General features: G+C 49.4%; 1 protein-coding gene across 1 annotated transcript in view; it reads left to right on the top strand.

Moving 5' to 3' along the window:
• Window positions 1-9,760: 9,760 nt before the first annotated feature.
• LOC147107694 (NXPE family member 3-like) overlaps window positions 9,761-23,290 on the top strand; it is a 53,856-nt gene continuing 40,326 nt past the window's right edge. The window contains exons 1-2 of the mRNA XM_086006919.1: window positions 9,761-9,905; window positions 18,066-18,853. Of these exons, the coding sequence (XP_085863045.1) occupies window positions 9,807-9,905; window positions 18,066-18,853 (887 nt within the window). The 5' untranslated portion in view covers window positions 9,761-9,806. The remainder of the gene's footprint in view (window positions 9,906-18,065; window positions 18,854-23,290) is intronic.

Here is a 23,290-nt window from a genome sequence, read left to right as displayed (position 1 = left end):
AAATGTAAAAAAAACTGATGCAGGACTATTGGAATGCAGTAGAAGTAGATCAGAAGGAACAGAAGGAGCAGAATGTTCTACTCCCTAACCACACCCAAGGTGACATAAGATAACTGGTGTAGCAGTCTCATGGTCACTATCTGTTGAAAGTTCGCCCACTTATGTCTATACAAAATGTGAAACTTAAGCAAAACTCTGTAAAAAAAAAACAAGTAACTCACGGAACGCGTGATCGCCTAGTTTCCTGTTTTCCCATGACTTGCAGTGTATGAAAATGTATAAATGTTGTAGCTCCGTGGGTCTCGGGGCTCACTCTTGGGAAGGCACACTTGTGTGCAGACACAAAGGGTTTCTCAGAGTGAGTCCAGGTACCGGATTACCTTAATAAAACTTTACTTATTTTACAGTTTCTGACTTTGTGTATTACTGAGAAAGTGATAGACTGACCGGCGTGTTTAGTCTCCTAAAGCAGCGAACCCTGATCCCCCAAGGTAGGGGTAGATCCTCCTCATTGATGGCGAGGAGTTAACATCGTGTCCCCTAGTCCTTGTACCATCAACTAGTGGAAACAGCCTTTCCCTGTCTAGCCTATCCAAACCCCTCATAATCTTGTACACCTCTATTAAATCACCCCGCAACCTCCTTTGCTCTAATGAAAACAAATCCAACTTCTCCAACCTGTCCTTGTAGCTAAGATCCCCCCATCCCGGGAACCATTCTGGTAAATCTCCTCTGCACCCTCTCAAGTGCCTTCACATCCTTCCTAAAGTGTGGTGACCAGAACTGGATGCAATACTCCAGTTGTGGCCGAACCAGTGCTTTATAAAGTGTAGAGGGTGGTGTGTTGGGTCGGCTTTGTCCCTGGCTGTTTTGAGTGTTTCGAATCGCTCCCACACCCTTGGGTTCTAGACTCCGGACTTAGGTACAGGCTGCGATACAAAATTGGAGTAGACAACTGGTTTGGCACAAGAAAACTGTGTTTATTAGAGTCACAATAAAATTATACACTTAAATTACTGGAGTAGTTACAGACATTCAAGAGTACACTTAATTAAGAATGGGGAACACACGGCACAACGAGGGAAAATCGCATTAATAATCCCCCTAACCTTGTTCCACCCCCAATATCTAACTAAATTGTACTAAAAAGAGCCAGGGATCATGCTCACCAATAGGGGTTGCTTGACAGTTCGAATCCTGTCAGTTAAGCCGGTTGCGTTTTTGGGGTTCGCTCTTTTTGTCCTTTGAGGCCTGCCATTGCCACATGGTCCCAGTCTTAGAATCTGCAAAGGTTCTTCAGTTGGGTGGAGTCCGCTGATGTGATATGGGCACGGTTGTGAATTTATCTGGTAAGTACCCTTTCCTTAGTTAGAAATAGGGAATAAAGTTTTTGTTGGGTACTTTAGCTTATAGAGTGGAAAACTTTGGGTTTTGTTCTTCCGGTGGTGGTCTGGTCGTCGAGTTTTGTTGCGGATGAGGTTTGGTTGATGGTCTTCGGTGTCGGCTCGGTCGCGGTAGCCTAGATCATTACCTGTGTAGTGGTAATGATCTGAAGGTATGGTTTACCTGGTGCTCGTGGTCGGTCCTTGTGTCGGGCTGCGGTTGCGGCCTTGTTGTCTTTGGTCGAGCCTGCCCCACCGTGTCCCCTTGCCGTGATGTTCCGTGAGCCTTCCGGTTGAATGCCCGTGTCCTGTAAGCTTCTGCCTGTGTCATGATGCCTTCTTGGTTACCGGTGGGCCTACAGTTATACTGTTTTTGAGTTTGTTATCTGCACGCCAAATCAGGGTTAGTTCTTTGTCCTATTTTTGGCGGGCTCGTTAAGGTGATTATAGCCGTTCACCTTAACTGGTTTTTGGGTGGTTGGCCCGTTGCTAAATGGTTTTTAATGTCTTGGTATTTGTTATGCATAATGTAAATCGGTATCTTCCTGGCTTGGTAGCTAGTTCGAACGGTAAGTGATTATATATGCATTGTCTTGATGGGCTTTAGGTTTGTACAAGATTAAGTCATTTCCTGAGTTGATTTGTTTTAAAGGGAATAATGCGTGTTCTGTCTCCTTCAGCTGTCTAGTTTTGAAATAACAAATCAAAGCTGTCTCCCACAGGCCCAGGCATGTCAAGTTTTGAGTTTTGAACTTGACATGCTGTGTGCAGGGCCCTGCTTTAACCTTGCAGCTTTTGCCATAAAGTCCAAAAGCCGTTTCCTTCAGGGTTCCCTTATTTATTAACTTGGGAAATGTGGGAATTTTGAGAATCCTACAAAAGGTTCAGCATAACTTCTCTACTTTTGTACTCAATAGCTCTATTTATGAAGCCCAAGACCCCATATGCTTTGCTAATCACTCCCTCAATATGTCCTGCCACCTTCAGGGACCTATGCACATTAACTCCCAGGTCCCTCTGTCCCTGCACACTCTTTAAAACTGTGCCATTAAGTGTATATTGCCTCTCCCTGTTCCTTCTGCCAAAATGCATCACCTCACACTTCTCTGTATTAAATTCCATCTGCCACTTGTCGTCCATTCTGCTAGTCTTTCTATATCCTATTGCAGTTGATTGGTATCATCCTCACAGTTTGCCTCACCCCCAGGTTCAGTGTCATCGGCAAATTTACTTTGGCAGCATCTTCTTCCTTGGTAAAGACAGATGCAAAGTATTAATTTAGTACCTCAGCCATGCCCTCTGCCTCCATGCGTAGGTCTCCTTTTTGGTCCCTAATCAGCCCCACCCCTCCTCTTACGACCCGTTTACTATTTATATGCCTATAGAAGGCTTTTGGATTCCCTTTTATGTTACCTGTCAATCTATTCTCATACTCTTTCTTTGCTCCTCTTATCTTCTTTAGGTATCCAATCCTGCCCTTTTTTGAGCCAGGTCTCCAATATTGCCACAACATCATATTCCCACTTGGCTATTTGCGCCTGTAGATCACTAACCTGATTTACCACGCTTTGTACGTTTACACACATGCACTGGAAACCTAACATAAGAACATAAGAAATAGGAGCAGGAATAGGCCGCTTGGCCCCTCGACCCTGCTCCGCCATTCAATAAGATCATGGCTGATCTTGGATTCAAAGCCACTTCCCTGCCCGCTCCCCATAACCCTTCACTCCCTTATCTTGCAAAAATCTGTCTATCTCCACCTTAAATGTATTTAATGACCCAGCCTCCACGGCTCCCTGGGGCAGAGAATTCCACAGATGTATGACTCTCTGAGAGAAAAAATTCCTCCTCATCTCAGTTCTAAAAGGGCGACCCTTTATTCTAAATCTGTGCCCCCGCATTCTAGATTTCCCCACGAGGGGAAACATCCTCTCTGCATCTACCTTGTCATGCCCCCTTAGTATCTTATATGTTTCAACTAGCTGAAGTGCCCGGCGGTGCCGAGGCTTTTTCGAGGGAATGTTGTTGTTGGAAGAGAGAGAGAGCGAGCGACTGGGGGGAAGAGAGAGCGACTGGGGGGAAGAGAGAGAGCGACTGGGGGGGAAGAGAGAGAGCGACTGGGGGGAAGAGAGAGCGCGACTGGGGGGAAGAGAGGGAGGGGAGGGGGGAGGGAAGAGGGGGAGGGGAGGGGGGAGGGCGGAGGGGGGAGGGGGAGGGCGGTGGATGGGGAGGGCGGGGGGGAGGGGAGGGGGGAGGAAGGGAGGGAGGAGGGGGAGGGGAGGGAGGGGAAGGGCGGGGGGGAGGGGGAGGGGGAGGGCGGGGGGGAGGGAGGGGAGGGCGGGGAAGGGAGGGGGAGGGGAAGGGAGGGCGGGGGGAGGAAGGGAGGGGGGAAGGGAGGGCAGGGGAGGGTGGGGGGGAAGGGAGGGGGGAGGGCGGGGGGGAAAAGGGGGGGAGGGAGGGCGGGGGGCGCCCCCCAAGGGTCGCGGCCCCCCCGAGGGTCGCGCCCCCCCGAGGGTCGCGGCCCCCACCCCCCCCCCCCCCGAGGTGAAGACCGCCGATTGCACGCGCAGCAGGAGCTGAGACGCGGCGTCTCTCTCGGCCAGTGGGCCCGGTTGCCAGGGCAACCGTGACGCTGACCAAGCCAGAGAGAGAGACGCCGCGTCTCAGCTGCTCCTGCTGCGCGCGCGGCACCCCCCCCCCGAGGGTCACGGCCCCCCCCCCCCCGAGGGTCGCGGCCCCCCCCCCAGGTGAAGACCGCCGATTGCTGCTGTGCGAGACGTCCGGCGGGCCCGGTTGCCAGGGTAACGCTGGACGCTCAGCAAGCCCCGCCCCCCGGCCGAGCCAGAGACATCTCAGCTCCTGCTGCGCGCGCACCCTAGCGGCGCTGGGCTGAGGCTCGGCCCTCCAGCCTTCGAGTGGGGCCGGGAGGTGCCTAGCTCGGGCGTGGGTGCGGAGGAGACGCCGAGGCTTCTAGGCCTACCTGGAAAAACGGGAAAGGTAGGAAAATTAATGAGATTAGATAAGTTAATTACTTTCTAAATCATTTTTTAAAAAAACAATATGTGTTTTAAAAGCAACGTTTTTTTTAAGACGCAGAAAGCGGGAAAAAGAAAGGAAAAGTTTGGAATCAAGATGGCGGCGACTCACCTCGGTTCAGAACGATAAAGCCCGGCCACACGCGCACCGATTGGCCCGGCGGCACACGCCAGCAACCCGGCGTACGATTGGTCGAGCTCGAGGTCCCTCTGTCGCTAATGAGCGGATAATGAGATGCTAATGAGCGGAACGTTGAAGGTTTTTGGGATACCGCGGGCGGGATTTTAGCCCGGCCGAAACGTAAATACGCTTAAAACCGTCTCGGAAGCGTAAGCTTTCTTTGGAGGTAACGCGCGCGTAGGTACGCCCTGTAACTTTCGAGTGCATACCCATAAGCACACGCGATGACAGACAGATAGACAGATAGACAGATAGACAGACAGAATGACAGAAGTACCGATTTATATATATAGATAAGATCACCTCTCATTCTTCTAAATTCCAATGAGTATAGGCCCAGCCTGCTCAACCTTTCCTCATATGTCAACAACCTCATCTCTGGAATTAACCTAGTGAATCATCTCTGAACTGCCTCCAATGCAAGTATATCCTTCCTTAAATAAGGAGACCAAAACTGTGCGCAGTACTAAAGGTGTGGTCTCACCAATACCCTGTACAGTTGTAGCAGGACTTCCCTGCTTTTATGCCTTTTTGATTACTTGCTGTACCTGCATGCTAACTTTTTGTGTTCCATGCACAAGGACCCCCAGATCCCTCTGAACTGTAGCATTTTGTAATCTCTCTCCATTTAAATAATAATTTGCTTTTTTATTTTTCCTGCCAAAGTGTATAACCTCGCACTTTCCCACATTATACTCCATTTGCCAAATGTTTTCCCACTCACTTAGCCTGTCTATATCCCTTTGCAGGTTCTTTGAGTCCTCTGCACAACTTGCTTTCTCACCCATCTTTTTATCATCTGCAAACTTGGCTACATTACACTCAGTCCCTTCATCCAAGTCATTAATGTAGATTGTAAATAGTTGAGGCCCCAGCACCAATCCCTGTGGCACCCCACTAGTTACCATTTGCCAACTGGAAAATGACCCATTTATCCAGACCAAGAAGGTCTAACCTATCTTAGACCTTCTTGCATTCTCTCTTAGTCTGACCCCACCTAATATTGTACTATTTCTTACTCTAGTGCTAGTCTCTCCCAATCCTTTGTGCACTTTGTTTCTCCTTTCTATTGCTACATCCTGGTGCACATCCCATTGCCAAATTAGTTTAAACCCTCCCCAACAGCACTAGCAAATCCACCCCCCCCCCCACCGCAAGCGAGGATATTGGTCCCAGCTCTGTTAAGATGCAACCCATCCGGCTTGTACAGGTCCCACCTCCCCCAATGTCACAGGAATCTAAAGCCCTCCCTCCAGCACCATTTCTCCAGCCACGCATTCATCTGCTCTAGCCTCATATTTCTATACTGACTAGCTTGTGGCAGTGGGAGCAATCCGGAGATGACCACCTTTGAGGTCCTGTTTTTTAATCTTTCCTTGAAGTCCCCACAGATGCGAACCTTCCTTGGCTCCCCAGGCGTGCTGCTCAATGCTTTCTTCATTACCGGAATGATGGGTGTGGCCCACCCGCTCCAGTCCACCTTAGACAGCACCCCCGAATGCTCCAGACTCTCCAGTTCAGCTTCCACAGCTGGGCGTATCGCGTGGAAGCTGAACTGGAGAAAAATTTTGGGGTTGCGTTATCCTCAATCTTTATGGTTGCCTTTACTCCTTTTAGAGTCCCAAGTCCTTGTTGGAACACCTCTTCCGCGTCAGATAGAATTTGTGACAAACGTCCAGGTGCGACATCATCATCTTTTTTGTCAGTCACCGTTAGTGCCAGAATGGAATGCCAATCCAATTGTAGTCTTCGGATCCATTCACGTCCCAATAATGGTGGTCCTCCATCTCGTAGTATATACATGTATAGTTTCTGTGTTTCCTTTCCGTTATATTCAACTGGCACCCTTATTTTTCCTCTGGGGTAGACCTTTTGCCCCGTGTATGTCTTCAATACAATGGACGTGTCCTTTAAGGGTATGTGTGAGAATAGCCGCTCATAGTCTTGTCGATTCATGACAGTTAGGGCTGATCCTGTGTCCAATTCCATCTTCACTGGGGACCCTGCTATCATGAGGGTGACCCAAATGGTTCGGTGATCTTCTTTTGCGATCACGTTGTGTAATTTTAAACAACTTAGTCGCCTGCTCCCGGAGTCCTTATCACTCTCCTGATCTTCAGAACTACTATCTGTCAGTTTCTTTACTTTCCTGTACTGTTCCTTAGTAGTTCTTGTCATGTTGGTCTTCTTTCCCGACCTGCAGACTCTTGCTATATGTCCCATTTTCCCACATTGCCTGCATATTTTGTCTTTAAACCAGCAGTCCTTCTGCTCATGGGTTGTTCTGCCGCAGCGATAGCACTTTTCGGCTCCATACGCCATTTCGTTAGCGCTGTATTCTTGTGGTTTCTGTTGTATTTCCGCAGCTCCCCGTGCTGCTGTTTCGTAGGATACTGCCACGCTGAAAGCCTGTTCTAGCGTCAGGTCCTTTTTTGAAAGTAGTCGTTTCTGGGTTCCTTCACTCTGGAGCCCGCAGACAAACTTATCCCGTAAGGTGTCTGCCAGTCCTGCTCCGAACTGGCAGTGCTTCGATAACTTGCGTAGTTCCGTAAGATAGTCAGCATTGCTCTCATCTTTGTGCTGGTTTCTTTTATGGAACTTGAATCTTTCTGCTAACAGCAGTGGTGTAGGGCTTAGGTGTTCCTGTAAGATATGAACAATCTCCTCAAAACTTTTCTCCATTGGTTTAGCTGGGGTAATTAAATTCCGCAATAGGCCGTACGTACTCGCACCCATCAGATTTAATAATGCCGACGCCCTCTTTCCATCAGCCACCTCATTTGCCTTGCAGTACACTTCTATTCTTTCTACATATGTGGTCCAGTCTTCTACCTCGTTGTCGAAAGCAGTGATACTGCCACTTTTCGGCATCTTGGGCGATTTAAAATGGCGCCTCCCGCGCTTTTGCTTCTTCCCCAATGGAATAAAATGGCGCCTCCTGCGCTTTTGCTTCTTCCCCAACGGGATAAAATGGCGCCTCCCGCGCTTTTGCTTCTTCCCCTTACTGCCACGCTGCTCCTAGCGTTCTACGGGGTAATGGCGGCGACCCGCAGCTTCGGCGCGTCTCGCTTTCCTTCCCCCCCGTTTGGTTTCTCTCCGCTGTCCTGTTCTCGAGCACCGACCGCGCCCTGTGCTCTCCACCCCCTCTCTCTTGTTTTCTTTTCCCGGCGACACTGCGCGACCCGTTTCGTAGAGCCGCTCGATCGATCTTGAGCCCGCCGCAGTCCGGAAGGGTCAGCGCGCTACCTGCTACCAGCACGATTCGCTGGAACCACAGTCTCTACCGCAATTCTCCAAACACCGATGGATTCTTTGGGCGGTTTCCCTCGGTCGACGCCCGTTGCTCAGACTACGACCTTCCAGGACCTTCCTTTCAGGCGAGATCCCCGTGAGATGATGCCACACTGCAGGTGAGTTCGAACTTACTCGTCGCCACTGTAAAGTCCGCGCCTCAATAATACACGGACTTCGGGAGAACAGTTTAACAGGTACTTTACTGAACAAGAGGCAGCTTGAAACTGAAACTACAGAAGCCTGCTCGGGCCTTTTATACAGGGGTGGTCATTGCCGGTACTGCAGTCTAAGACCAGTTATTCCCTTAAAGGTACATACACAACACAGGTGCCTTAGCTGAATTAGATATTGATGTAAATAATAATTGTCAGTAGTTATTGAAAGAAACATAATTTTAACACAAAAAGCACTGATGTATAGGAAATAACAACAAGCCTGTAATTCTATACATCTCAAGCAATCTGATCCCTCCTGTAATTCTCGCTATAAGTCACAGAATGTTACAGCACTGAAACTGACCATTCAGCCGATGAATTGGGTTTTTCTCCATATAATCCACCTTGCCTATCACTCTCTCCTGATGCTCCCCATACCCTTAATATGTCTCTTTTTCACCAGTTATCTAATTGAAAGAATTTATGGATTCAGCTTGAAAGAAAAATTTACATTTGCATAGCACCTTTCACGACCAGTGGACGTCTCAAAGCATTTACAGCCAATGAAGTCACTGTTGTAATGTGGGAAATGTGGCAGCCAATTTGTGCACAGCAAGCTCCCACAAACAGCAATGTGATAATGACCAGATAATCTGTTTTAGCAATGCTGATTGAGGGATAAATATTAGCCAGACACCAGGGATAACTCCCCTACTCCTCTTCGAAATAGTGTCATGGGATCTTTTACGTCCACCTGAGAGAGCAGATGGGGCCTTGGTTTAACATCTCATCTGAAAGACAGCACTTCCCTCCCCTGGAGTGTCAGCCTAGCTTTATGTGCTCAAGGTCCCTGGAGTGGGACTTGAACCCAAAACCTTCTGACTAAGAGACAAGAGTGCTACCCACTGAGCCACTGGCTGACACTGCTACAGCTTGTGTACAGCCCAACTACCCTCTAAATAAAGATTTTTTCTAACCTCCCATTTAATTCTTCTCATGGTTAGCTTAAATTTGTGCCCTCTCGTTACCAGCTCATCGAGCAGTGGAAACATTGAGGGTGAGATTCGACTCTGGCAGTAGTGCAAAACCGCCGATAGCAAATCGGCGGCCACATCCTGCCGGTTTACTTCTCTATTAATTTCAATGGGAAAGGAAATCAGCAGGATGTTAAACGGGCTGCCGAGTCAATATCGCCTACTTTGCGCTACAGCAGAGGTCAAAGTTCACCCCCATTCTACTATCACTATTTGTCCCATCATAATCTTGACGACCTCTATCAGGTCACCTGTTAACCTTCTCTGTTCTAGTGGAAGAATGAGCTAACTTCTCAAGTTTCATCAACTGTAATCTGGTAATGTTCTAGTGAATTATAGTACACTTTTCCCTCTGCTATGATGCCCTTCCAGTGCCCAAAACAACACACAGTACTTCAATTGCAACTTAACTAATGTTGTGTCCAAGTTAAACATTACCTTTGCTTTTGTATTCTGTGCCTTCTAGATATAAAGCCAAAGGTTCCATTTGTCTTTTTTATGATAGCCTGATGGTAAAGGAGTCACTACTGCTTGAATGTTTGCCTTCAGACATGCTGCTGTAAAATTATTCTACAAATAAGTGTACGGAAGCTACGAGAACAAGAATGTTGTCCAGATTAATTTTTTCCTGTTTTCCTGTTTGTACTTTTTCTTTCAGATTTAAGAAGCAGCAAGTGTTGCCCAAGCCGATTGAAAATACAAGTCAACCGTGAGTCTCCAAAATGGATGAACAACCCACCATCTCTGTACTCCGGTCCCTTTACTTGCTGCTGGTTCTGATGATATTTTTGGTGCTGTTTCTAAACGTGGGCCATATAAAGGTATTGGGATTGTACTAAAATATGGTGGTTTGTGTACATGTCGATTATGCATTCCAAATGGCTAGCGTTAGGAGAGTCATTGTGTTTTGCTTTTGTCTTTCTTTTATAACAGATGATGATTATGCTCCTTTTGGTCTTGTTTTCTCTCCCTAGATTTCTCTCCACCCACCTTTTCCTGTCTTCCACAACCTCATCCAAGTGGCTGTTAAATGAGGGTCAGATTTTCTCCTTTTTTTTTTGTCTAGAGGTGTTTCTGAGTTATATGTCCCTGCCAACAGGCAGGCAGTATGTTCCAAAACCTCAGAATGTCCTTGTTGGCTACTAGTGAAAATGCAACTGGGGTCTGCCAAGGACACCTTGGGGGGTAGCCATTCGGGCGTGCCCATTTTTGGAGCCTTGTTAACATCAAGCCAGCGAGGTACAAAGAGCTAGGCAGCGAAGAGTAAATGAAGATCAGGCTGGTGCTAGCGTAATAGCAGCACTCGAGTAAGTGAGGAATTGGAGGCTCGGGTTTGGGAGATAGGAGACCAGCGAGGAGAATCGGAGGTCGGAGAGCGGGATCAGAGGCCGGGTGACAGGAAGCCGGGGAAGGGGATTGTAAACAAGCCTCAAGCAATGCTTCCACTGCCTGGAGCATTCCGGAGAAGCTTTGCAGTACATTCCTGAGCGGGTATCCTGATTTGTCACCATCTGCTGCATTCTCCACAATTTCGACATCATGAAGTACCAGCTCTTACCATCACCCGGCCAGCAAGAAGTACAGAAGGAGGAGCAGAAAGAGGAGGAAGATGAGGAGGAGAGGCAGGGCCCAGCAGAGCCCTTATCTGCCCGAGCTCTCAGAGACAAGCTCATCGAGGAGTGTTTCAACTAAACCAGCCCTCCCATTCCCCATTCACCAACAGTCCCACAATCCTTACCACGCTTCATATAACCACCATCCGATTGCCTTCCTTCTCTCCAAACTTATGGGCCTTGCCCTCACAAAGACACCAAATCCAGAACAAAAAAGCAAATTTATCAAACAAATCATGTCAGCATTGACAAAAATAATGACTAATCACCCTTGTGCAAACCCTTGGTGCTTGTCTTTTGTGCTTGTTTTCCTATGCTGGTGCTCCTACAAAGTGCATCCCCAGTGGCTACAGCTTGGGAGGTTGAAGGCTGCTGAGAGTCCACCGAGGACACTTCAGATGCCCTGGGAGGATGACCTCGAGCAGCTTTGGGCCTAGAGGGCCCGGCTGCAAACTGCAGCATCTCGGCTTGGGCCGGGGCTGTCTGGCCCAGCTGGCTGTGTGGCACTAACAAGGGCACTGGTGGAGTGGGTGGCAAGGTAGCAGGCATGCTATCTGATGTGCCTCAATGAATCCGAGACTCGACGTTAACGGAGCAAAGCAAGGCTTTTATTAACTCAGAAAGTAATACACATTGGAGAAGTGTCTCTCATCCAGAGATCTGCTGTACTGCTCTGAGACACGCTGGGGCTTGCTTAAGTAGGGGCCAGGTATGGGCGGAGCCCTACACACAATACAATACAGGTAAGGAAATGAAACTGAAACTAAACTAAACACAGGGAATACAGTGCCTGATGAATGGCATATTTCATCACATTCACCCCTTCTACAAATTTAGTCTGTTCGGGGGTTTGATAGTCCTCTGTGACCGACGTAGCTGTTGTGGTGCCGCGGGTGTCGGCTGGGTGTCCCCGGTGGCCTCCTGGGTCTCTGCCGGGGGCGCCGCCAGGGTTGTTGAAGGGGTAGTTGGTGGGGGCACCGTTGGTCGATGTTCTTCCGGGGGTGGTGAAAGGATAGTGGGTGGGTAAGAATTGCTGTGATCGTTGTTGCTGTTGTTGTCGTGGTTGTTGTCGTTACCGGCTGGGGCGACGTCTTTTATGGACAAGGTGTCCTCCCTTCCGTCGGCGTGCCGGACATACGCGTATTGGGGGTTGGCGTGGAGTAGGTGCACTGACTCCATGAGGGGGTCCGTCTTGTGGCCCCTCACATGCCTTCATACAAATACCAGACCTGGGGTGGAGAGCCATGATGGCATGGATACGCCTGAGGTGGATTTCCGGGGAAAGACAAACATTCGTTCATGAGGCGTGGCATTAGTGGCAGTACACAATAGCGACCGTATCGAATGGAGCACATCTGGGAGGACTTCCTGCCAGCGGGAGATAGGGAGGCCCTTGGTCCTTAGAGCTAGAGTGACTGCTTTCCATACTGTCCCGTTCTCTCGCTCCACCTGGCCGTTACCCTGGGGGTTGTAGCTGGTGGTACGGCTCGTGGCGATCCCCCTGGACAGCATGTACTGGCGTAGCTCTTCACTCATGAAGGACGCCCCCCTATCCGTATGGATGTAGCTCGGCATACCGAACAGGCAGAACAGGCTGTTGAGGCATTTAATGACCGTGGCGCTGGTCATGTCTGGGCAGGGGAAAGCGAATGGGAAATGGGAGTATTCGTCCACAATGTTCAGGAAGTAAACATTGCGGTCGACTGACGGGAGGGGGCCCTTGAAATCTAAGCTGAGCCGCTCAAAGAGCCGTGTAGCTTTGATTAAGTGGGCTCTATCTGGGCGGTAGAACCGAGGCTTGCACTCAGCGCAAGTGCGGCAGTTCCTGGTCAGAGACCGAACTTCCTCCATCGAGTAGGGTAAGTTGCGGGACTTTATGAAGTGGAACAGCCGTGTGACCCCTGGGTGGCAGAGGTCGTTGTGGAGGGTCTGTAGCCGATCCCCGGTGGCGCTGGCACACATCCCTCGTGAGAGGGCGTCGGGGGATTCGTTAAGGGCCCCTGGCCGGTAAATGATGTCATACTCGAAGGTGGAGAGCTTGATCCGCCACCTAAGAATCTTATCATTTTTAATCTTCCCCCTCTGTTTATTATTGAACATAAACGCTACCGACCGCTGGTCGGTAAGTAGGGTGAAGCGTTTGCCGGCTAGGTAGTGCCGCCAGTGGCGCACTGCCTCCACGATGGCTTGGGCCTCCTTTTCCACGGAGGAGTGTCTGATCTCGGGCCCTTGGAGGGTCCTCAAGAAGAAAGCTACGGGCCGCCCCGCCTGGTTGAGGGTGGCCGCCAAGGCAAAGTCAGACGCATCACTTTCCACTTGAAAGGGAGTGTTCTCGTCCACTGCCTGTAGCGTGGCCCGCTCAATATCCCGCTTAATGCTTTTGAAGGCGGCGTGGGCCTCAGCAGAGAGCGGAAAAGAGGATGCTTTCAAGAGGGAGCGGGCTTTGTCGGAGTAGTTGGGGACCCATTGGGCATAATAAGAAAATAACCCCAGGCACCTTTTCAGGGCTTTGGGAGTGTTGGGCAGGGGGAGCTCCCGTAGGGGGCGCAATCGGTCGGGGTCTGGTCCGATTTCCCCATTCTCCACCACGCTGCCTAGTATGCAGAGGCGCGTGGTGTTGAAAATGCACTTGTCCTCGTTGTAAGTGAGGTTGAGTTTTTGTGCGGTTTTCAGGAACCTCTCGAGGTTCGAGTCGTGATCCTGCTGGTTGTGACCGCAGATGGTGACGTTGTTGAGGTAGGGGAAGGCTGCCTTCAAGTGGTGGTCATCGACCATGCGGTCCATCTCCCTCTGGAAGACCGAGACCCCATTCGTCACCCCAAAGGGGACTCTGAGGAATTGGTAGAGGCGTCCGTTCGCCTCGAAGGCGGTGTACGGGCGGTCCTCTGGTCTGATAGGGAGCTGGTGGTACGCTGACTTGAGGTCGATGGTGGAGAACACCCGGTATTGGGCAATTTGGTTCACCATCTCGGATATGCGGGGTAGCGGGTAGGCGTCTAGCTGGGTGTATAGATTAACCGTCTGGCTATAATCTATCACCATCCGCTTCTTCTCGCTACCCCTCACCACCACCACTTGGGCGCGCCATGGGCTGTTGCTGCGTTCGATAATGCGCTCCTTCAGGAGCCTGTCTACCTCGGTCGCGATAAACTGCCTGTCCTCCCAGCTGTACCTCCTGCTTTTGGTCGCTATTGGCTGGCAGTTGGGAGTAAGGTTCGCGAATAGCGAAGGCGGCTTTACCTTCAGGGTAGCCAGACCGCACACTGTGAGGGGCGGCTGGGACCCACTGTAATTGAGCGTGATGCTTTGGCGGTGGCACTGGAAATCCAGGCCCAAGATCACGCTCGCACATAGATTCTTCATGATTAGTAATTTAAAATTATCGTATACAGTTCCGTTAACGGACAATTGTACCGCGCAGTAACCCATAATGGTCGATGTCTGGGTTTTATCAGCCATAGAGATGGTGCCCCGAGCAGGGACCACCGTTAGAGAGAGTTGTTGTGCTAGTTCAGGGTGGATAAAACTCTCCGTGCTTCAACTGTCAATTAAACATTTAATCCCGTACCCGTTTACCTCGATGTCCACCATTGATTTGGATAGCGGGTGCGGTCTGGTCTGGTCCACTGTGACCGATGCCACTGTAGGGCCCTGATCGAGACAAGATGGCGTCCACGCTGTCTGCTCACAAGATGGCTGACCCCACGAGGTCGGGCAAGATGGCGTCCAAGATGGCCGCTCCCACGGCGCACACGCGGCGGTGGCGGGTTTTCCAGCGGGGTTCCCTCTGCACACCTTCCCGAAGTGCCCCTTCTTACCGCACTTAAAGCAGGTGGTGCCTTTCGCCGGGCACAGGTTTCTGATGTGCTTCGGCTGCCTGCAGAAGTAGCAGTTGGGGCCCCGACGCGTCGCGGCTGTCGTAGGGCTTCTGGGGGGAGAGCGGGGCCCCGACGGTGTCGGGCTGCAGGGCGGGGAAGATGCCTTCCAAGATGGCGGCGCCCTTGGTGCACACGTGGCGGCGTGGGTGGCGCGGGCCGAAGAGTAGGCGTCCGAGTTTCTCTGGGCCACATCCAGGGATCGCGCTGTGTCCACAGCCTGTTTCAGGTCCAATCCCGTTTTTTCCAGTAGTCTCTGCCGGATGTAAGTGGAGCTGAGGCCTGCGATAAAGGCATCACGAACAAGCTCATCAGTGTACACTGCGGCTTTTACATCTTGGCACTTGCAGTCTTTGCCAAGCGTTTTCAGGGTGACTAGGAACTCATCCAGCGATTCCCCAGGTCGCTGTGTGCGAGTAGCAAGCAGATGCCTAGCGTACACCTCATTCGTAGGCTGCTGGTAATGCGCCTTTAGGATGTCGCAGGCGGCCGGGTACGTGTCGGCGTCTTGGATGAGGGGGTAAACCCGGTGGCTTACCCAATTCCGCAGGATTCCGAGTTTCATACTCTCAGCGTCCGTAGCACCTGTGATGGCTGCGGAATTGTCCAGGAAGAATTCCATACACTTAAACCAGTGTCCGAATCATGCCGATGCGTCCGAAGCATGCGGGTCCAAATCCAAATGTTCGGGTTTCAAGAGTTGGTCCATTGCGTTGAAAATTGAGTTAATAAAATTGATGTGCCTCAATGAATCCAAGACTCGACATTAACGAAGCAAAGCAAGGCTTTTATTAACTCAGAAAGTAATACACATTGGAGAAGTGTCTCTCATCCAGAGATCTGCTGTACTGCTGTGAGACACGCTGGGGCTTGCTTAAGTAGGGGCCAGGTATGGGCAGAGCCTTACACACAATACAATACAGGTAAGGAAATGAAACTGAAACTAAACTAAACACAGGGAATACAGTGCCTGAAGAATGGCATATTTCATCACACTATCACCCTGAAAGAGGTCAGCAGGTGCCTTTCCCATGGAGCCAAGGCCACTCTCCTGGGGCAGTGTCGCTGCACTCCTAGGGTTCTGCTGTAGAAGAGAGTGCAGGAGTGATGTGACACCCTGGAAGCCGCTTTCAACAGTAACCCCAAAAGCCAAGATGGCAGCTGTCTGACATTCCATGGCAGCAGAAATAACAACTTAAATTTTCTCCATTCAGCATCACTCTAGCCAGGATGGTGAGGCAGTCTACTTACAAACAATAGTTATTTTACAAGCTAGAGTTCTATTTTAATTGTGATGACCTTGATTTATGTGGTAGTATATGCTTTTTGTCTCGTTTCATCTAATATGGACCAGTATTGCTTGTGGCTAGTTGTCAGGTAAACTTCAGGTACATTTAGTGTACTGTCTGCAATTTTGGACACCCCGTTATAGAAAGGACATTAAAGCCATAAAGCGCATACAGCATATATTAACCAGGATGATGCCAGGGGTGGGAAACTATAGTTATGCGGAAAAACTTGAGGGTTACTGGGACTATTCCCACTGGAACAGAGAAGGCTAAGAGGAGATTTAATCGAGATTTTTAAAATTATGAAGGATTTATGAAGGAGAAAAAAGGGAAAGACTGCTTCCATTGGGTTTGAAGAGTCGTCAAGTTAAAATTGCCATTGAGAGTGAGCAGTCAAGTTGGAAGAAGATTCTTAAAGCAGAGGGGGAATTAGAGCGTGAAATGCTTTGTCACAGAGTGGTTGAAGCAGAGAACTTTGCATCTTCTAAAGAAAAATGAGGTAAGTATTTGGAGTATAGGAAGATGCAGGGCTATGGGGATAGAGCAGGGCAGTAGGATTAGTTTTACATTGCATTAGCAAAGAACAAACACATACGTGATGAGTTGAATAGCCTCCTTCTGTGCTGTAAAGTTCTATGGTTCTAATAAAGCTCATTAACAGAGACAAACTAGTTCAAATAATTGGCAATTATTAGAGTAATCATTATTCAATCATTTTGGAGTCAGAACATTTGATTTATTCAAGTGATCCTATAAATTTCCATGTAACTTGGATTTGCATTTGATGTAAGCCCCCAAAGTGTGGACTAAGTGATATACAAAGTCGACAACACTGGCTTGTTGTAAGAAAGACAGACCCAATAATTGAAGTAAAAACGGTTTATTCAGGCCTGGGGAGCTATGGCTCTTGCGTCCCAACACAAGGCTCCAACTCCCCCGAATCTCTTGAGGTTCTCACAGTTATACAAAACTTAAGGCCCTGCCCTAAAGGCGGGGATAAGCTTATTAACATATACAGAATTATAGTTAAATTGTAATTATAAAACCATGACATTCCATTCTTCCAGTCGCTTACAAATCTCACATTTCGTTATCAGTTGGTCTTGTTACTTTCTCATGACCCGGGCCTCAATTTTATTACTTTACGATCGTCCATTTGCTGTTGTCAGATGGCTTGGTCTTTCTAAGTATTTCTCTAAGATAGTAGATCTTTCCAAAGCGGGCAATCCGCAGACTTTCTGTCTCTCTCTCTTGAATTATTTCTACAGAGCAAAAACACTTTAGTTAGTTAAAAGAATAGAACCCTATTGAGCTTCACACTTAACAAACCCTTAAGTGCAAGGGTGTCGACTCGCGTGGCCGAACCCATATATCTCTCCCTCTTTCTAAGGGGTTGTTTTGACAGTTTTAATCTCTCAGCAGTTAACCCGTAGTCCTGTTTAAACCTTATCTGGGTTTATACAACTTTTACAGACTTCTATTGTTCAACTCAGAGCACAAATTAACCTATTCCCTCCATTTTATATATTGGTGTTATAGATGAATCCTGGTTTGTTTTACCTTATTAAATCCAATTTTTAATATCTTACTTCAGCATTGAACCATTTATAGTTCTATTATTTCTGCTATTTTAATGTTTTGTGTTGTAGATACATTTTGGTGCTGAATAACACCATAACCTAATTAGCACAGATTACAAACCACTTCAACTGTTCAAAATGCAGCCTGAAAATACACAACATTAAATCTAGACAGGGGTAATTTTCCAGCTTTGTGCTTCTGAAAGCAAATCTCGCATGTTGAAAGCCCATCTCATAAATTTCATTTAAAATAATAGAAAAATACATCAGAGGGGTGAAATTGATCTTGGGTGGTAGCGCAAGGCGGGCAATAGTAAATCGGCAGCTCACTTTACACCTCACCTGATATTCTTTTCCATTGCAGTAATTGGAGTGTAGAACTCCCATAATGCATGCCCAAATTATTGATAAGCACTCTTCCCAGTCAGGACCAGAAAATCACTGAATTATCATACTTCGAAGTATATCCCATGGAGCTCCACTGTCAAAAATCCTGAAGAAGATTACAGCCCGAACCACTCTTCCTTGCTTTTTTCTTAACAGGAGGAGGGTATGTATTGGAAAATGGCATGTGAGAGCTGGAAGCAAAACATTTTTCTTATAAAAGGTTGTTCCTTTTCACAGTGTAATAAATATTCAATCTCTGGATCAGAGCTAAATAGGAAGAGTTACCCAGCTCCAAAGTCTTATCCTGCAATGAAGGAACAAATACAGAAAGAGAAGAATCCATGGATACACAGACTGTTGCAGTGTGGCTACCAGAATCAGAGCTTCACCCCTGAAGAAAGGTCAGAGGGGACAATCCTTATGAAAATGATTGAATGGCCAAAACCACCCAAGCCTGCTGTGCCCTTTGTGAAAAGCAGCGACCCATCACATACTCGCTTTGTTATTTTAAATTCTGGAAAGACTTTCTATGTTGGAGATCAGTTACAAGTGATGCTGCGTATGAATGATTTTGAAGGAAACCCAAAGCAATATGGGGGTGACTATCTCCAAGGCCGGGTCCACACCCCAGCTTTAAAAGCCGGTTCAGCAGGAACAGTTATAGATAACCAAAATGGATCTTACTATCTAACTTTTAATTTATCTTGGCCAGGGAAAGTTGAAGTGTCCATTTCCTTGGTTCACCCCAGTGAAGGGATCCAAGTACTTGAAAGGCTACGTGAGGAACGGCCAGATAGAGTGTATTTTAAAAGTACCTTCAAATCAGGGAATACCTCGGAGACGACTGTGTGTAATCTTTGTTTGCCTAAAACTAAACCGCTCTGTAACTTTACTGATCTCAGGACCAGGGAGCCCTGGTTCTGTTACAAACCAGCGAAGCTCCCCTGCTCTGCTCGTATCAACCATGCGATGGGAGGTTATGCCAAGCACCCCTTAATAGGAGAAGAAGGTCTTTATTTCCTAAGGTACGTCATTTAACATTTTCTTTTTCATATTTTCCTTTTCCTTTTCCTCAGTGCCAACCTATATTGACAATCGGGATCCTATTTACGTCATAGGACTGTAATTTCCATATTAAAAAGGGCCTATCACCTGAAATAGGCGGTCGCTTTGGATACCCTGCAGTAGGCCCCTTTTTAAATGGAACCGGCCCCTTCGCTGGTGTTAACAGGGCACTAAAGCTACTGACCCCATGTTAAGGCTCTGTCACCCAATTTAGTGCTAACTATTGATTTTTGCATCAATCTCTATTTAGAGAGCTAACTAGTCTGTAGAACCTATGTGGTATTATCATTCTTGTGGTTAGGGACCAATCTGATGGTACAACTTGATTGGAAAGTGGCCATGTTTGATCCAGGCCCTCTCACTGAGGCAGCAATCAAAACTTTTTTGTTTGCTTTTAGGTAAAACTTGACCATTAAACATGAAGAGTGCCAGAGTAGAATATACATCAGTTCCAGATTATTTTGTTTTGTTTCAGTCTGGTTTCTGCCCTTGGGAGAGCAGGGACCTGAGTCCATTTACACAACCACCCTATTCCTTAGCCTGCTCAATGGCGTAACTTTAATCCTTTGCTTCTGATGCCCTTTCCTCAGCATTCGCTCATCTCCTTGTTGGCCCCTCATAGGTCTCTGCTTGCCTTCCCCAACTTCTCCCGGTCTTTCCTGGGGTCTGCTTCTGTCTAGCCAATAAGGGTAGAGGATACATGCCCATTATGTGTACTGCTGCTCAACCTGCCGCTGTCACTCTTTTCCTTCCCTGTGTCTCTTGCTCCTCCCAATACCTTCTGGCCTTGAGTGCTGCAATATCATGTGCCGCCATCCATGCTTATGTTCCTCTGCATACTGCGCAAATATAATGGCTCCCAGAGCACAAGCAGCCTTGGAGTGAAAGCAACCTTGAAAATTCTGTGCATTTTGCGTCCCAGATTGTACTCTTTTACAAACGTGTCAACTTTCACTGACGGTTTAGATAGAGATTTCTTCAAAAGTTTGTGAATGTCAAAAGTGTGAGGCTTAAGAGTTCCAAAAGAATTTTATTTTTTCAAATGATGTTCACAGCCTCTGAGCTTCCTGTCATGTCACTGAAGTCTACTGCTTGTTACCACCCGTCATGCCTCTTGACACTCAATGCTTGGCATCTGCCTTTCTGTTTCTGATGCTCATTGCTTGTTACCTGTCCTTTTACCTCTGATAGCCCAATACTACAAATCTTCCTTTATTGAAATCCATTGCTTGATATCGCTCTTCTTCCATCTGCCTAATGCTTGATATCTGCCTTCGCGCTGCTGATGCCCAGTGGTTTGAACCTGCCTACGTGCCTTTGATGCTGAATTGTTAATATCTGCCTGCATGCCTTTCTGCTGACAATGCTGTCAAAGGGCAACAAGTTGGGAGTGGCGAAACTTCATCACAACCAACCTGCTATCTTTTGACTTGACTGTGTTGACCCGAACTGGAAAAATAGTCTCGAGTTATGAGTTAAAGGCATGGACTGGAGACTACTGTACCATATATCCCTATTCAGAAACTCCATTTTATTTGGTAAAGATGCATAAATCCCAGGCTATACTTGCTGAGGCACAGTTCCATAGATGCTGGTCGCCCTCTGATACCTCACCAATATGGTCACTATTCATATATAATGGTGTGCATTGATAACTTATTTGACCACTGGGGCATCACAGCTGAGGCTGATCTACTCCTCACTCAATGCCTGCAGATGTACACTTCCAGCAGGAATCACTGGCTGAGCTCAACTAATTCAGCACAGATGGGACATCAAACTTGGGATCTTTCTCATTTGTATGACTCAGCTACTCACTGAAAAAAAGAAAGAAGAAAGATTTGCATTTATATAGCGCCTTTCCCGACCACCGGACGTCTCAAAGCGCTTTACAGCCAATGAAGTACTTTTGAAGTGGAGTCACTGCTGTAATGTAAGAAATGTGGCAGCCAATTTGCACACAGCAAGCTCCCACAAACAGCAATGTGATAATGACCAGATAATTTGTTTTTTTGTTATGTTGATTGAGGGATTAATATTGGCCAGGACACCAAAGATAACTCTCCTGCTCTTCTTTGAAATAGTGCTATGGGATCTTTTATGTCTACCTTAGCGAGCAGACGGGACCTCGGTTTAATGTCTCATCTGAAAGACGGCACCTCTGACAGTGCAGCACTCCCTCAGCACTGCACTGGAGTGTCAGCCTAGATTTTTGTGGCTGTCAAAAATCTACCTTGTTGAGATACCGCGGCAAACGTGGGAGTCGAGACAGAGCTATTGAAAACACAACTGCTTTATTCTGACCACATGGCAAACAGGAACTAGAAAAGCCCGCACATCCACTTAAATACTTCCCAGACAGGAAGTGCTCCCGGCAGCCTGTCCCTGCGGGAAACAAGTTGCTGGAGGAAAGGGCCCCCGGCTGGGGGCTTCTGCTTAGACTGTCTGTGCCGCCATGAGCGGATTATGTCCAGTGGTGGCGTGTCGCCACAGAGCTCCCCCCAGAATCCGCTTAGGAGGAGTGGACGAGTCGTGACGGTGGTCTAATGGTTCTGCCGCAGCGGCTCTGAGTGGTCACTGGTCTGGTTGGTTGGGTCGGGCGGTTCGTCGCCGGCTGTGCTGGCTTGCCGGGGGGACGGCCTCTGGCTGGAGGCTGGGCCACGGGGACCTGTTCCCCTGGTTCTGTGTGTGCTGGTTTGAGCCGGTCGATGGAGACTGTCTCGACCCTGTCGCCGAGTCGCAGCTTGAATACCTTGTCCCCGGTTTGTAGTACCTCGTACGGACCGTCGTACGGGGGTCGCAGGGGCCCGCGGTGCGCATCGTGTCGCACGAAGACGAAGCGCGCCTGCTGTAAATTTGGCGGGACGTGAGGTGCGAGTTCGCCGTGTCGGTTGACCGGAAGTGGGGCGAACTGCTGAGCGGAAGAGAAAGAGTCGAGCCGCTGCTGTTTGGCCGACCAAGACTTGGTAGGCTCCGGAAGGAATTCGCCAGGGACGCGCAGCGGTTGTCCGTAGACTAACTCCGCTGCCGAGGACTGGAGGTCTTCCTTGACCGCGGTGCGTAGGCTGAGTAGCACCCACGGTAGGCGGTCAGTCCAGGTACTGTCCTGCAGGCCGGCGCGGAGTGAGGCCTTGAGTGACCTGTGGAAGCGTTCACAAAGTCCGTTGGCCTGCGGGTGGTACGCCGTGGTGCGGTGGAGCGTCACCCCGAGGTTGCGTGCTGTGGCCGTCCAGAGTTCGGAGGTGAACTGGGCGCCTCTGTTGGAGGTTATGTCGGCCGGTACGCCGAACCTCGCAACCCAGGTGTTAACGAACGCCCTGGCGATGTCGGCTGTGGTGGTGGAGGTCAGCGGCACTGCCTCAGGCCAGCGTGTGTAGCGGTCGACCATCGTGAGGAGATAAGTTTGGCCTTGCGATGGCGGCAGGGGACCGACGATGTCGACGTGTACGTGGTCGAAGCGGCGGCTGGGTACCTCGAAGTCTCCCAGGGGTGCTTTGGTGTGCAGCTGTACCTTAGCCCGTTGGCAGGCGAGGCAGGAGGTGGCCCAAGTCCGAACATCTCTGCTAAGGCCGCGCCAGACGAAGCACTTGGAGAGGAGTTTGACGGATGCGCGGGAACCCGGGTGAGAGAGCCCGTGGAGCGCGTCGAAGATGCGGCGGCGCCAGGTCTCAGGGACGACCGGCCTGGGTTGGCCGAGTGAGACGTCGCACGTGACTGCCGTGGCTTCGGGCCCGTGCGCGACCTTGGCTAGGTGTAGCCCTGGCAGGCTGGTAGCCGCCGAGAGGAGGTCTGGGTCCGTGAGCTGGGCTGCTGCTAGTTGTGCGTAGTCGACCGCGAGGTGATTCACACAGACGGCGGGACGGGAAAGGCAGTCGGCGACCACGTTGTCTCTACCGGAGACGTGCTGAATGTCCGTAGTAAACTCGGAGACGGCCGCGAGCTGGCGTTGCTGCCTAGCGGACCAGGGTTCGGTGTGCTTGGCCATCGCGTATGCGAGTGGCTTGTGGTCCACATACGCGGTGAAGGGGCGGCCTTCCAGGAGGAACCTGAAATGGCGGACCGACAGGTGGAGTGCGAGAAGCTCGCGGTCGAAAGTGGAGTATTTGACCTCCGGGGGGCGCAGTTGGCGGCTGTAGAAGGCAAGTGGCTGCCATGCGCCATTGACCCACTGCTCGAACACGGTCCCGACCGCGTGGTCGGAGGCGTCGGTGGTGAGCGCGACCCGGGCATCGGCCCTCGGGTGCGCGAGCAGAGTGGCGTCGGCGAGCGCATTTTTGGTGGCGTCGAAGGCGGCTGCCGTGTCAGTGGTCCAGGCTACGTCCATCTTGCCGGATTTTCCTCGGAGGGAGTCGTATAGGGGCTTCATAAGGGCTGCGGCTCTGGGGATGAACCTGTTG

Source organism: Somniosus microcephalus, chromosome 14 (genome assembly GCF_052327205.1).
Source record: "Somniosus microcephalus isolate GS21.2 chromosome 14, FLI_Smic_1.0, whole genome shotgun sequence".
In the NCBI taxonomy this organism is placed as follows: Eukaryota; Metazoa; Chordata; class Chondrichthyes; order Squaliformes; family Somniosidae; genus Somniosus; species Somniosus microcephalus.
This window is presented reverse-complemented; position numbering and strand designations above follow the sequence as displayed.